Source organism: Lonchura striata, chromosome Z (assembly GCF_050655825.1).
Source record: "Lonchura striata isolate lonStrDom1 chromosome Z, ASM5065582v1, whole genome shotgun sequence".
Classification (NCBI taxonomy): domain Eukaryota; kingdom Metazoa; phylum Chordata; class Aves; order Passeriformes; family Estrildidae; genus Lonchura; species Lonchura striata.
In genome coordinates, this window is record NC_140740.1 from 53,317,942 (window position 1) to 53,333,281 (window position 15,340).

Consider the following 15,340-nt stretch of genomic DNA (forward strand, 5'->3'; position numbering starts at 1 on the left):
AAATAGCAAGGTTACTGGAAAGAGGCAACTCAGTTTAGGACTGGACTTGTCTGTGACTGACATCACAAAGTTGTGTATATAAGGTTTCAAAATATTCCTGCTTGCCTTTCTTTTTAAACTCCAGTTTCTGTAAAGAATGTTCAATTTCAGTCCTCCTAACTTGAGCTGCTTATGAAGTGAGATACCAAGAGTGGGCTGCAAGAAGGGTACTGAATGTATGGGATAAACAGAAATTCAGCATTGAAAAGAGAGAATAATGAGATGCACTAGGAAAAAGACTGTCTAATTGTGTAGGAGTTAGTGAGGAAAGGAAAAATAAATAGGGGAAGTGAGGCAAACAAGCAAAGACTGAAAGCTGATCTGATACTAGTGAAGGAGAAAAAAGAAGAACAAGTTAAAACCATCATTACAAAGTATAATACTAAGAGTTACAATGAAATGTGGTGTCATTTGGGACTTGAATTTCATGCTTTACTAAACATTGCTAGGAGCATTTATCATGCTAGCAGCTATAGGTTTAACTGCTGTGGGCCTCAGTGCCATCTGGAAGAATGAGCACTTACTTCAATGGAAAGTTAGAGATCATTGTCATAGCAGCTCATAGGAATCCACACTACATCTGTTTGTGGCACCTGTACATGTTTATGGGTTTTTTGAGGTGACTGTTGCTGCTGTGTAATACATACACTTTTTAAAATTAAAAATAAATACAGCTGTTTTGGAAATTTCAATACTGAATTCAAAAAAATAAGGTGTAGTCCTCTATAATTTCAATGCTTTTCCCCTCTCTATTACTATTAAAATAAAAAAAAAGTAAATATAAGAGTTTTTATGCTTCCCTAAGGTATGAGACCGCTTAAAATAATTCCTAAAAACTTACTGAGGGTTGGACAGCTGATATATATACAAGCTATTGTTTCATACTGTAATTGAAAACATTACTTTTTATAATCAAAAATATTTAAAGTTTTTATTAATAATTGAACCACTATTTTAGGTCATGTTATTAATTACATTTTAACTTTGTTTTTTAAAGGAAATTATTTTTATCAATGGATCAGTGCTAGCTCACTCCAAAAATCAATAAAGATGCTTTACTTACAGTGAAATCCAGTCTGAAATAATATTAAATTCACCATGTTAATGTGTTTTAAGACAAGTAATCACAGACTTGTAGTAGTGACCCAAAGAAGTCAATATATTTATAGCTTCACCAGAAAAAGAAAACATCACTAAGGATTGTATATACAGAGAGTGCTATTGACTGCTTGGATGGACAGCAGTAATGGTATTAAGCACGGCTGACTCTGTATCTTTCTTAAAACTCATAGAGGCTTAAATAAAGTTACATAAACTCTCAGTATTTTTACTTGACTATTACATCAGAATGTAGTTGCTAATAATGGATGGCTAGTGAAAATTATACCAAAGATGTTTTTATGCCATTTGTCACTTCTCTGTTAGCACGAATAGGCAAGTATTGCTCCTACATCTCTTACACCTCAGTGCTACATTTTTAGGCTAATCACAGAATCACAGCATGGGTCAGGCAGGAAGGGTCCATAGCAAGTCATCTAGTCCTCCCTGCCCAAGCAGGGCCGTCCTAGACCACACGATACAGGATTGCATCCAGATGATTTTTGAATATCTACAGTGAGGGAGACTCCAAACCTCTCTGGGCAATCAGGTGGATCTTCCTGTGTGGAGTTGCGCTATTGCATGCTTTGTTACCCTTTCACAATGTAATGGTTTGTTCCTATGTACCCCCCATATTCAACTTGGTTTGTCCCTAGTTTTCCTGCCTTACCCAAGTGTCAATCCTCCCCTGAAGTGCCGAATCATTCCCTTGTCCCCTCCCAGGTGCCCTGTCAGTCACTCGGTATCCCTTCCCATACATCCAGAAGCTTCCATCCTAGGTGCCGGGTGATTGGCCAAGGGCCTGGGGTCCCTCCCATATCCATCCCTCATCGGTTCCCATATGTGTCTGTCTATACAAGAGCCACTCCTCCTTGTACTCCCATTGGCTAGTCGAGTCCCCTCCCTCTTAGTATATAAGATGTTGCAAGCACCCTGCTGGTGCTCTTGTTAGCTGGCATCATTCAGGTATTGTTGGGCCCTGTTACAATAAACTTTGGATTCAGCCCCTAACAAGAGACTCTCTTCTTTGTTACGCCGTGGGATTCAGCTGCATCTTTCTACAAGGCACTTTCCAAAGCCCTGCTGGGCTCAGTGGAGGGTGCTTCCATTTGCCCCTCTCGCTCCATTGGAGAGCTAGCCGGGGCAGAAAGAGATTTGGAACTGAGACTTGGGGTGAGAATGCGGCAGTTTGGCACCCAATGTGCGGCCCAAAAGTGCCTGACTCCACTACAGAGTACCCTTGGAGTCCAGAAGACCCAAGGGTTCATACCTCTCTGGCCATCAAACTATCCCGGTGGGAGCAGACCCTCGTTTTAGTGGGTGGCGCTCCCGGGGACAGGACCGGCAGCTCCGGATGGCACCACCGGAGTCAGCTTCCTCCACTGGCATGTCTACCTCCAGGATTTTCTGTTTCTGCCCGGACATTTTCAGACTCTCTTTGTTGGTAAGTAAGGGGGCCCTTGGGACAGCCTCCTGCCCGTTTTGGGAATTTTCTTTCTCTCCAGGGTTTGGGGAAAGGACTCCTTTGTTGGGTGGGTTTTTCTTTCTCCCTGGGTGTTGGGGAAAGATCCCACAGGTTCCTCAAAATGGCTTCCCTTCTCCCTCCTTCCCAAGGACACAAGATGGCAGGGACTGCATGGCCTTTCCCGGCACTTGTGCTTCTTCTTCCCATAATCCCCATCCTCCCTCTTCCCAAAACCCTTTTCGGACATCAGCCAACCCCTTCCGTCCCCAGGACTTCTCCACCCCTCCCTCTCCTCCACCCCCCTCAATTACCTCCCCTCATGAATTATTCAACATCCCATCCCTTGACTCTGCCTCTGGGGAGGGGAGTCTCCAACACGCCATACCCAATGCCACAGACTCTGCCTCTTCCACCTCCTCCTTCAGTTCCCACAACCCAACTTCCAGTTCCCATGCTTTGAGTTCCGGGTGGGGGGGGAAGTGTGGGAACTGCGGCCTGCCTCACTCCCTGCCTGCCTTCTTGGCCGCACCGGTCACCTTTACCCCGCGATGGGGAGGCAGGCCCCTCGCACAATGGTCCCCCATCCCGCAGCAAATAATTAAAGATCTCTGCAAGGTCCAAAAGGAATTTGGTCGCAAGAGGGAGTTCTTCAGAGGCATGCTCAAGGCAACCCTTGCCTCTGCTAAGTATGTTCCCACTGACATGCAGACTCTGTTTTCATGTATGATAACTCAAGCAGAATTTTTAATTTGGAAGTCCACATGGAAGTGGGAGATTAGGGTACTGTTGCCAGACCTTTGGGCTGATGCAGAGCACTCCAGGGATGCAGATGGAGCAATATTATCTATAGATCATCTGTGCGGGGAGGGGGATTGGGAACTGGGGACAAAACAGGCCAAGAAAATCCCTAGGGAGGCCCTTCAAACCAGTACAAAGGCAGCAGAAAAGGCCTTCTTTAAGCTAAGGCCAAGCGGCCCAGTCATTAACTATCTTTTTATAAAGCAGGAGCCTCTTAAATCATTTGTCAGTTTTGTGGACCATCTATGCAAAGCTATAGAAGCTCAGGCTCCAGATGAGAGTCTCAGGAAAGGAATCATTACAGAGATTGCCAGACAAAATGCAAATGATACATGCCAACAAGCTATCCTGAGTCTCCCACTCAACCCAGAGCCAACTCTACAGAATATGCTGGACGTGTGCTCCCGAAAAGTGACATTTCCAGCCAAGGACACACAGGGAACTCACCGACCATCATATAAGAGAGTTTCCTTCGCTGAGGCCATAACACCTTCAGCCACCCCTGCGCCGGAACGTCACTCTGTCAGAGTACCCCCAAGGGGATTCCAACAAGATAAGCCATGCAATCTGTGCAAACAGAAGGGACATTGGGCTCCACACTGCCCACTGCGGAATGAGTTTATAAGATTTTGCCAGCAGCAACAGCAACTGGGGAGAAGTGCTTCTAACACTGGGGGAAACAAAAAAACTAATAAGTCACCGCAGTCCCTCCCTGCACGAAGAAATAAATATGGTGGGACTTATAGTATCAGAGGAGGGGAAGGACGAGTTTTCTGAACGCCCACCTGAGGACAAAAGTCTCAACATGGAAAAAGATATTTTACCGGACTTGACTATGGCTGATGAACTAGCCTATATGGGAGAAAATGTGGATTTCATTCCAAAAGCTTGGCTTGGTCGCGATCCCGATCATCCCAGGCCCATACTTAACACACGTTCTCATTTTTCCACATATAGGTTGTCCCTGACCGAACCTCTCCATTTGAAGGACAGCCACTGTCATTTCATTACCGTGGACGCTAAGGACCCAGGAATCTGGAAGACCATCCACAGTAGGTACATCGTTCTTGGGGACACAAAGTTCACGCCACTCGACATTACAATTGCACCATGTTTAACACCAAAAAACCCTGAACAATTAATATTGTGCCTGCACTGCTCCCACCCGCCAGTCTTCCTTCCAAAGGGCGAAATCATCGCCCAGGCCATTCCAGTACCTAGGCCTCCTGCTCTCCCAGAAGATCTGTGGAAGAAATCATCTAGAAGAAGTTATCAGGTGTGTCAAGCACAGGTTATAGGGAAGGAAAGGCCAAAGCTTTCATGCTACATGTGGAAGGATGGGGAGCACAAATATCTCAATGGCCTTTTAGACACAGGGGCAGATGTGACGGTCATTCCTACACAGGACTGGCTGTCACGATGGGAATTGCAGAACGTGGCTGGGCGAATTCAAAGTGTAGGGAGTTCACAATTGGCTAAACAATCCAAAAACATCGTAAAATTTTAAGGGCCAAACATACAATTGGCTTATTTAAGCCCATTTGTTCTTGATTATATAGAACCCTTGTGGGGGAGGGACCTAATGGCCCAGTGGGGGGTCACAATTGACATACCGACCCCCCAGGTTTTTCAGGCAACGGTCACTGAGGAGCGTCCTACCCAGAAACTTAATTGGCTTACTGATACACCAATCTGGGTAGAGCAGTGGCCGCTCAATAAATAAAAATTAAAAGCGCTCTGGAAGCTCGTGGATGAGCAACTTGCCAAAGGGAATATCCAGGAGACAATGTCTTCCTGGAATTCCCCAGTCTTTGTCCTTAAAATACCAGGCAAGGAAGACGAGTGGCGGCTCTTGCACGACCTTCGTGCCATAAACAATGTAATTGAAGACATGGGCCCTCTCCAACCAGGGATACGGTCCCCCACGATGTTGCCGGAAAATTGGGAATTGGCTGTTATCGACATAAAGAGTTGTTTCTTTCAAATTCCCTTACTCCCTGAGGACCCACAACGTTTTGCCTTCTCGGTTCCTTCCATCAACCGGGAAGCTCCAGTGGAGAGATACCACTGGAAAATTTTACCACAAGGCATGAAAAATAGTCCTACTATCTGCCAGTGGGTACGTCTCTTCATTGCTGTCCCCTGTGTGTGCAGCCACAGAGGGCATGATCATCCAGCACTATATGGATGATATACTTATTTGTGCCCCCAACAGCGATCTACTTACACACACGCTTAACCTGATAACTGATGTGTTAGTTGCTGTAGGGTTTGAGCTGCGAAAAGATAAAATTCAAAGGATGCCACCTTGGAGATACCTGGGTTTAGAAATAAACAAGTGGACCATTGTTCCGCAGAAATTTGCAATAAAGAATACAATTCAAACCCTAGCTGATGTACAGCAACTGTGTAGATCTTTAAATTGGGTGAGACCCTGGTTAGATATCACCAACAAAGACCTCGCCCCCCTTTTCGATTTATTGAAAGGGGGTGAAGAGCCTAGTTCTCCCAGGGAACTCACTCCAGAGGCCAAAGCTGCACTACAGAGGGTTCAGGAGACAATGTCTGCCAGGCAGGCCCACAGATATGATCTGGGCCTGTCCTTCAAATTTATCATACTAGGCAGACTGCCACACCTCCACGGTGTGATTTTCCAATGGACAGACACCCCAGGAAAAGGCAAGGATCATGATCGAAGGGACCCACTCTCAATCACAGAGTGGGTTTTCCTGAATCACAGTCGATCCAAGAGAATGACACGACCACAAGAGCTGGTGGCAGATCTAATCTGCAAAGCAAGATTCGGGAGTTGGTGGGATGTGACTTTGAGTGCATCCACATTCCTTTGAAAATAGAATCGGGCCAGTTCACAAAGGCAATGTTGGAACACCTGTTGCAAGAAAATGAATCATTGCAGTTTGCTCTGGACAGTTACACAGGCAAAATTTCAGTTTTGAGACTGGCCCACAAAATTTTTAATTCGGAAATCCAATTCACATTGTCAACAAAACAAATTCAGAGTAAAAAAACCCTTGAAGGCTCTGACAGTTTTTACAGACGCGTCCAGAGCATCCCACAAGTCAGTTGTGACTTGGAAAGATCCTGAAACCAAGCGGTGGGAGGCGGATGTTGTTAAGGTGGAAGGTTCCCCTCAAATAGCTGAGTTGGCCGCAGTCGTTAGGGCCTTCGAGCGGTTCTCTGAACCCTTCAATCTGGTCACTGATTTGGCTTACGTAGCGGGTGTAGTGTCTAGAGCACAGGACGCAATCCTGCAAGGTGTTTCCAACGATGCTCTTAATAGGTTGCTCTCAAAATTAATCAAATTAGTCTCCCACCGAGAGCAACCGTTTTATGTGATGCACATCAGGTCACGTACTGAACTGCCGGGGTTCTTGGCTGAGGGCAATAGGCGTGTCGATTCCCTCGCTGCTGCCCCCGTACAGATGGCGCTGCTCCCCGACAAATTTCAACAAGCAAAGATAAGCCACCAACTCTGTCATCAAAATGCACCCGGCCTGGTGAGACAATTCCACCTCACCCGTGACCAGGCCCAGGCCATTGTGGCCACCTGCCCGTCCAGTAATTTGCTCCCATTACCATTCGTGAGCGCAGGGGCCACCCCTAGGGGTCTAAAGTCCTGCGAGGTGTGACAAATGGACGTTACTCACATCCATTCCTTCGGGAGGATGAAGTACATCCATGTCTCCATCGACACTTTCTCTGGGGCAGTTTTCGCCTCTGCCCACACAGGGGAGAAGGTCAAAGACATAGAAAAACATCTAATACAGGCCTTCTCTATGCTGGGCGTCCCCAAATTAATTAAAACAGACAATGCCCCCGGGTATACGTCCAAGGAATTCGCAGGCTTCCTACAGCAATGGGGAATAGATCACAAAACTGGCATCGCCTATTCCCTATCAGGTCAAGCCGTGGTGGAGCGGACTCACCAAAGCCTCAAAAGAATGTTAAAACAACAACCAACGGTGAAGACTGAGCCCCCCCCGATTCGGTTGGCACGGGCCCTCTTTATGATCAATTTTCTAAACTGTTCTTTCAAGTGCCTGAATCCACCCATTACTAGGCACTTTAACAATCATGAGCTGAGTAAGGTCAGGGAGAAGCCGCTGGTCTTCATTAAAGATCCTGAGACCTGGCGGCAGGAGGAACCCTATGATTTAGTCACTTGGGGATGGGGCTATGCTTGCGTATCCACACCCTCAGACCTGAGATGGGTCCCCTCCAAATTCGTCAGACCATACATCCTGAAAGTCCAAACAAAATCAGAAAGTCCTCAAGTTGGGCATACCGCCCTTAGACAGTGCAGAAAGTCATCCCTACCTAACTCTCCCTCTTCGCTCTCCAGTTCCTGTGGCTCCCCTACCCTGAGTATTAATTTACGTTTCAGTTGTCTTTCAGAACTCACTCCAACCCGGATCCACCCAAGATGAAAACAACTTTCAGCCTCATCCTTCTCGGCATCACCATCGCAATAAGACCTCAGCTGGCATGGATTGTCCCTCAGCCCCCGGCCAACGTGTGGACCACACTGGCCAAATCTTTAAACCAAGATAATTTATGTTTATCCACTACTTCCGCCTCCAACCCCTTCCTATCCTGCCTCGTGGAGATCCCATATCCTCTACAGAATTTTCCTTTTACTTTCCCCAAAAATGTCTCTGCCCCACGCAAAAAGAAAAAGACCTGCACTTTCGTCATGCATGCAATAAAACAGCCAGACGAATGCAGGGCGTGGGTCAAGGCATTTCCCATTATGGACAAAGAACCTGAAGAATTAGAATTACTTGGGTCCTCCCTTGCTTATACCTGTGTTCATTTAGTTGTCTCCTCCAATCCCTTTGCCCAACCTTGGAGGGAAATCAAACAAACCGTCCCAGAATATCAGGCAAGAAAATGGTGCAAAAGAGTTACGCAAATTCCAGGCTTCTCCACCCCCGACAACAGACCCTATGCTCTCCCTAAGGGAACCCTCTTGATTTGTGGTAACCGGGCTTGGGCAGGCATCCCCCCTCACCTGGCCAGAGGTCCATGCATGTTTGGGCAGTTGAGCTTGTTTACTCCCAACAAAACACAAGTCACTCATTGGAAAAATCTAAATCTGACAGGGCAGTTGGCAAGGAAAAAAAGAGATACTGGACTTACTGATTGGGATGCAAATTGTGAAGATGAGGTAATTCATTGGTCTAAGCCAAAAGGCGTTGCCACCATCGCCTTTTTACCCTGGGTGGCAATCTCCCATGCATTCAGAGAGTTGGCCGGCCTTGAATGCTGGGTAGTTAAACAAGCCAATTATACATCAGCTGCTTTAAGTGACCTCCTAGCAGATGAGGAAGTGACAAGGCAGGCCACCCTTCAAAACCGAGCAGCTATAGATTTTCTTTTGCTCCTTCACAATCATAGATGTGAAGAATTTGCTGGCCTATGCTGCATGAATTTAAGTTCTAGGGCTGAGGATATCCGTGTCACCGTTGACAAGATGCAGACGATGATTCACCACCTCAAAAAAGAATCTGCAGGATGGCTGGGGTCGCTATTTGATGGATGGGGACTCTCTGGATGGGTCCAATCTATTATCCAGACAGGACTGTTGTTGTTGTTGGGACTTATTATTTTCATTATTGGTTTTAGTATTGTGAAAAGTTTAATAATGAAAACTATCAACTCCACCATCAGCGTTAACCATGCCACACTAGCCGCACCCTATGAATTGGAGCCCCTCAACAAAGAAGAGCCACAAGAAGAAGAAAATATTTGGTTCCAGGATGAACCTATGGAATATGAACCCCCCATTTAGAGATTTAGTTTACCTCCCTTTCTTTTCTTCTTTTTTAAACAAAAAAGGGGGAGATGTGGAGTTGCGTTATTGCATGCTTTGTTATCCTTTCACAATGTAATGGTTTGTTCCCATGTACCCCCCATATTCAACTTGGTTTGTCCCTAGTTTTCCTGCCTTACCCAAGTGTCAATCCTCCCCTGAAGTGCCGAGTCATTCCCTTGTCCCCTCCCAGGCACCCTGTCAGTCACTCGGTATCCCTTCCCATACATCCAGAAGCTTCCATCCTAGGTGCTGGGTGATTGGCCAAGGGCCTGGGGTCCCTCCCATATCCATCCCTCATTGGTTCCCATATGTGTCTGTCTATACAAGATCCACTCCTCCTTGTACTCCCATTGGCCGGTTGATTCCCCTCCCTCTTAGTATATAAGATGTTGCAAGCACCCTGCTGGTGCTCTTGTTAGCTGGCATCATTCAGGTATTGTTGGGCCCTAGTGGGCTATAATAAACTTTGGATTCAGCCCCTAGCAAGAGACTCTCTTCTTTGTTACGCCGTGGGATTCAGCTGCATCTTTCGGACCTACAAGGCACTCTCCAAAGCCCTGCTGGGCTCAGCGGAGGGTGCTTCCATTGGAGAGCTAGCTGGCGCAGAAAGAGATTCGGAACTGAGACTTGGGGCAAGAGTGCAGCATTCCTGTGCATTGGTTTCTTGCCTCGTCTTATTGCTCAGCACCCCCAAGCAGAGCCCGGTCCCTGCTCTGACCCTCCCTGCAGGCACTGACAGACAGGGATGAGGTGCCCTCTCAGTTGTCTCTTCCCAAGGCTGCATAGGCCCAGCTCCCTCCGCCTGTCCTAAAAAGTTGTCACTTGGTAGCTCAGTAGCCCTGAGCTGAACATGCTGCACGGGCTCCATGTCTCTGCTGTCCTGAGGAGCCCTGCACTGGCCACACCACTCCAGATGTGCCTCACCAGGGCTGAGCAGAGAGAGCAGGATCGCCTCCTTCGACCCACTGGCATTGCTTCTCCTAATGCAGCCCAGGATACCGACCTTCTTGGCCACAAGGGCACACTGCTGGCTCATGGATGGCCTGCTTTAAAAATAACCGTGTCATTTTAAAGCCTGCTGGAAGGGCAGCATTGTGTTTTATGCCTTAAGAGTGGAATGGATCCTTTAATGTTCTGTCCCTGGAGGTCACTGTCTTCAGACACCTCTGAGTTTCATTTTACTGGTGACTGGTAGTCCTAGACCTTGGAGAAAAATTAAGAGGTTTGGCTTGTCCTAGAGCTTTATTTGGAGCATACAAAAGTGGAGAAAAATATTTGTTCCTTTTTGGAGTGTTGATGGCCATTTTGTGGTTTTGGATTATTTTTCTGACCTCTGCCCTTTTGAACGCTCTCCTGCACTAGAGATACTAGACAGATACTAAATACCATTGCCCTAAGTTACATATATTTCCTACAATGGCAAGCTTTCAAGGTTGTTTTTTTTCAGTTTTTTTTAAGACTTATAGTGTCTATTTATATGTCACATGAACACATTTAGAAAAATATATAAAGAGAGTTGGGGAGAAAACAGGGTGTCCTGATGCTTACTGAAATATTTCTAACATCTTTACTAATAGGTGGGAAGGGGAGTTATTTCTGGCATAAAATTAAATAAATCTGCTTAGTCTAAAAAAGACAAAACACATTTATGAGCAGAAATTGTCTGACCTATGCATTTCCTCTCATTCACTGTTCACACATTACTAAAAACACATTTACTGTGCTGTTTCTCTTTTATTTTCCTGTGTTACATTTTGGGCCAGTCTTCTCAGGTAAGTTTTCTAATCATGTACCTCAATTTAATTTCTTTTCACTTCATTTACACCTCTGTAAATATTTTCAGGTTTTCAGGAGCACTAACATAAAAGTTATTTGTGTTTCTTTTTTACTTAATCAGTTCAATACAATATAACTGAGCTGAGCTGAGCTTGGGACAAAGCTAGAAATTACATGAACCATTTTTTAAAACTGAAAAGCAACTGAAAAGACATATCCTGAATTCACTTGAACCATGACAATTACTTTCAAGTCCAATTGTCCTATTGTTTGTGAAATTGTAAAGCTCTCCAGGAAGTTTCTTCATGGCTGTGTGACTCTGCTCCAGCCAAAACCAGCACAGGGGCTACATCCCCTGCGGAGGGATTAGAGCATGCATACAGGTACCTTTGCAATAACACTAAGGGCACCTGGATGCCAACACCTTGTCAATATTTACAAATTTAGGGATCAATCCTGTAGATTCACCTTGACTTTCCAACACTGAATTTTCAGTATTTTAATAAATGGAATGATCTCAAGCTATGATTGAGCTTTTCCTCACTGAAATCAGCAATTGCTGCCATAACTGTAGTGAAGTTATCAGGTAAATCAATGGCCAAATTGACTTAAGAAAATAGGAATTTAAGAGCCACTTACAATAAATAAAAATTAATGGAATAAATAACCATATTTGCAACGCTCTTTGTTCAAGTTCAGTTGATGCTGTGAAGCCAAACATACTTTCTTGAACATGGTGTTTTTAGTTTGTGGATGACTTTTCAATTCAGTGTTACCATGCCTATGAAAATAGTCTTAGGCTGATGTGGGAGGGGGTGTGGAGAGTAGCCCCCCAATAATGCCATGGGAAGTAGTTTAAGTCCCTGCCCCCCAAACTGTCAGTTATGTGTTACTGCCCCTCTTTGCAATATCAATCATTAGCGGTATCCACCTTTTGTTCTGGAAAGTTCCTTGTTCTATGTAACCCCATTGGTCTTTCCCCAGTTGCCACTCCTTCCTCTTACACCCATTGGATGTTCCCCCTGTCTATCTTCCCCTACCCCACTCCCGAGCTCCTTCCCCATTGGACAGCTCATACCTTGACCCGCCTACCCTGGACCAGATATATGTTTCAGCCCACCCCCTGCACGGGGCTCTTGGAGCCAGCTCCCTTTCTGTGAGGCTGTCTACCTGCACCCCTTCGCTCAGTCCCTGACACCTAGCCCTCAAAGAATAAAGCTACTTCGGAGTCAACCCGCCCTCGGCTGGAGATCTCTTTATTCCATCGTCTCTGCCCCTCGGAATCTCCATCCACTGGGGAACCACCAAAGGGACTCAGAGACAACTGGCGCCCGAACTGGCCGACACCACTGGGGTGTCAGCCCTGAGTGACTCCTTCGAGAAGATAGGATCTGTGACCCGCTCCTCGAGGATTTAAAGCGCTGCTCGGGTCCAGTATCACCGGCGACCACTCTTCGTTTAAGGAGATCGGCTGCCTGGTGACCTGCAGACACCCCGTCGCTTCGAAACAGCAGCTTCGGGCGAAGCCTTCGCACTGACGGGACCTGCAGTGCTCCTGCCGCCCCACGGAGGTTTCTTTTCGGCTGGCGTCCCTTTGGTGAGTTCCGTGCCCTTCCTTTCTGGCACTGACCCAGCCCCTTCTGTTTTATTTCTCTCCTTTGCTTCCTGGGGATTTTTGCTATTTTGGGAGAATGGGCAACCGCCTTTCTCCAATCAGGCGGGATTTTTATTCTCAAGTTAAAGCCTCCCTTGTTCTGGGGAATGTTTCTTTTAAGAAAAGGGAATTGAAATCTTTTGTTAATTTTATCTTTGATCATTTCCCTGATGCTAGCAGGGATGATTTCTGTTCTGTCATTTTTTGTCGAAGAGTTGGGAGATTGTTGTACGACCAGCAGGTCAAAGGGAATTTTAGGGTGGGACATTATTTTCCTTTATTTCATTCTATTTTTACATTATTTAAACAAAAAGGGGAGAATTTGGGTCTTGGTTCACCTAGCCCTCATTCCACCCCCCCCAATCCTCTTCCCACTTCCCGTAAGGGTGGATCGGGCAGCAGACCCTGCCAAACCCCGGCACAGGGTTGCCACCGTCTCCCTGCTGCTCCCCGTTCCACCCTGTCCCTCTCTTGTGCAGGGACCGGCCATCCCAGTTCAAGCCACTCCGACCCCCATGTCCCACACCCCGAATCTCCTGGTTTTAAACCCTGCTGTTCCATCCCTGAGTTATGCAGACATGTCACTCAAAATGGCGCCGGCCACATGGCCGAGCAGCCTCTTCTTGACTCAAAAAATGGCTCCTTTCCCGCCATTCCCCTACCTGCTTCACCCCCCCCATCCGCCCCTCCTTCGTCGGGTGCCGCCCCTGCGTCGGGTCCTGCCCCCCCACCTGCGTCGACTATGACAGCGTCGGGACCCGCCCCCTCACTCCCCAAGGCCACACCTCCGGTGGGAGGGACCAACCCTCAAGAAAACCACGCCCCGGTGGGTGGATCCGGCCACGCCTCCCCTTCTCCAGCCACTTCTGGTTCCCACGCCACCGGAACCGGAAGTCGGCCTGACCGGAAGCAGGCCATCTTGGCCTGCCGGGCCTCTCGTCACCGGGGCCCCTCGGTCAGGGAGAGGCTCAGGGCCCTGACCCGTCCTGCTTCATCCTCTTCCGAGGATGAGGACAGCGACAGCCCCCGGCCCGCACATCGGCCGGGAGGCGGATGGGCATGGATATGGGAGAAGACCATCGAGGAGGGGGACTTAGAATTCACTAAAGATCTTGGACCATTTGTGGCGCCCGTGATAAAGGGTAGAGGGAACAGGGTAAAATGGGAACAGCTGCCTTACGCTGAAGTAAAAGAACTCCGTAAGGCAGCCAAGGACTATGGGAGAGAGTCACCATTCTTCAAGAACATACTTGATCTTACCTTTTCTGGCCACACCCTCGTGCAGCATGATTTGAGATACATAGCTAAATCTCTGCTCACTCCCACTGAGCTTCTTTTATGGGAGATCCATTGGAAAAAGCTGCTCAAGCCTCTCCTACAAAAATATGATTTGAGGCAGACACTGGAAGATGGCGAGGAGGGACTGGAAGCACTGGCAGGGGAAGGCGACTTTAGCCAGCCGGAGGACCAAATACTGTTACCAACAAACATTCTTGATGACATCCGTGAGGCCGGCCGGGTCGCCCTGCTCAAAATACCGGACGGCAAAACCCCCCTCCAGAGCTTCTGCAGCATCATGCAAGGGCCAGAAGAGACTTTTATTAGATTTGTGGATCGCCTGAAAGAAGCCATCGATAGGCAAATTGATAATCTGGCGGCGAGGGAACAGCTGTTAAGGAAGATGGCTTTTACAAACGCTACAGCTGAAACTAAAAAGGTATTGCGCACACTACCCCAAGACCCTGAGCCAACGATCGCCAAGATGGTGGATACCTGCACGAAGGCGACATCCACCGAAACAACTGTCGCCTTGGCCGTAAGTAAGGGAATTGGGGAGGCCATGCTGAATTTAAAGACCGTGCGATGCTTCGGGTGTGGCCAGATTGGATATATTCAAGTCAACTGTCCCTACTGGCCCCCCGAGCGCTTTCATCAACCTTATGCTTCCTCCCCAAGACCAGGTTACAGGAACCCTCAGCCGCAGCATCATCTGCCGGCGGGAAACGGGCCGCGGAGTGTGAGGAGGGGCCGCGCGAGGACAACAAGTGGCCCCTCTCAGCGCCCTGCCCTTCCTACCATCCGGGAGGATCAGTGGCCCAGCGGCCAATTCCAGAGGTTCGGCAGAGCCCCGAGGACGGACTCCGCCTCCTCCAAAGGACAAGCAATATAGACATTGGCCGCCGCCGGGTCCTCGTCTGCTCCATCACAGTCACCTTCCAAGACGAGGACCTGGTACGTATTCCCGCAGGGTTCCTGGAGCCCCCTTACTCCGGCCTTGAAACCACCATCCTGATTCTTGGTGACAGCAGGTACACCCCTCACGAACTGGACATCATCCCAGAAGTTGTGAGTTTTCCACCAGGGTCGGAAATCACTGTGTCGGTAGTGTGCCACCATCCACCATATACCTTGGATAAGGGGTCCCCTCTCGCTTTAATGTACTTTTTGGACTCCACAGATTTGGACGAGGAAAACAAATACGTTTTCCTCACACAAAACATATCAAAGGACAGACCACTCATTGACACCACCTTTTCTCAGCAGGGAAAATCTATCCAGCTCAAACTCATGGCAGACACTGGAGCGGATGTGACCATCCTTCCCCGAGCAAAGTGGCCCCGCGACTGGGAGTTGGTGCCCCCTTGCGGCACAATCTCTGGGGTGGGAGGAGCTG

The 15,340-nt window shown here is 47.7% G+C and overlaps 1 protein-coding gene across 1 annotated transcript; it reads left to right on the forward strand.

The window, feature by feature from the left end:
• The first annotated feature begins 1,563 nt into the window (after positions 1 to 1,563).
• LOC146763832 (uncharacterized) lies at positions 1,564 to 9,718 on the forward strand. Its single transcript, XM_085567805.1, has 3 exons — positions 1,564 to 2,581; positions 4,358 to 4,456; positions 7,817 to 9,718. Exons 1-3 carry the CDS (start codon positions 2,337 to 2,339, stop codon positions 9,210 to 9,212), a joined length of 1,740 nt encoding a protein of 579 aa, XP_085423931.1. The 5' UTR covers positions 1,564 to 2,336; the 3' UTR covers positions 9,213 to 9,718.
• The last annotated feature ends 5,622 nt before the right edge of the window (positions 9,719 to 15,340 follow it).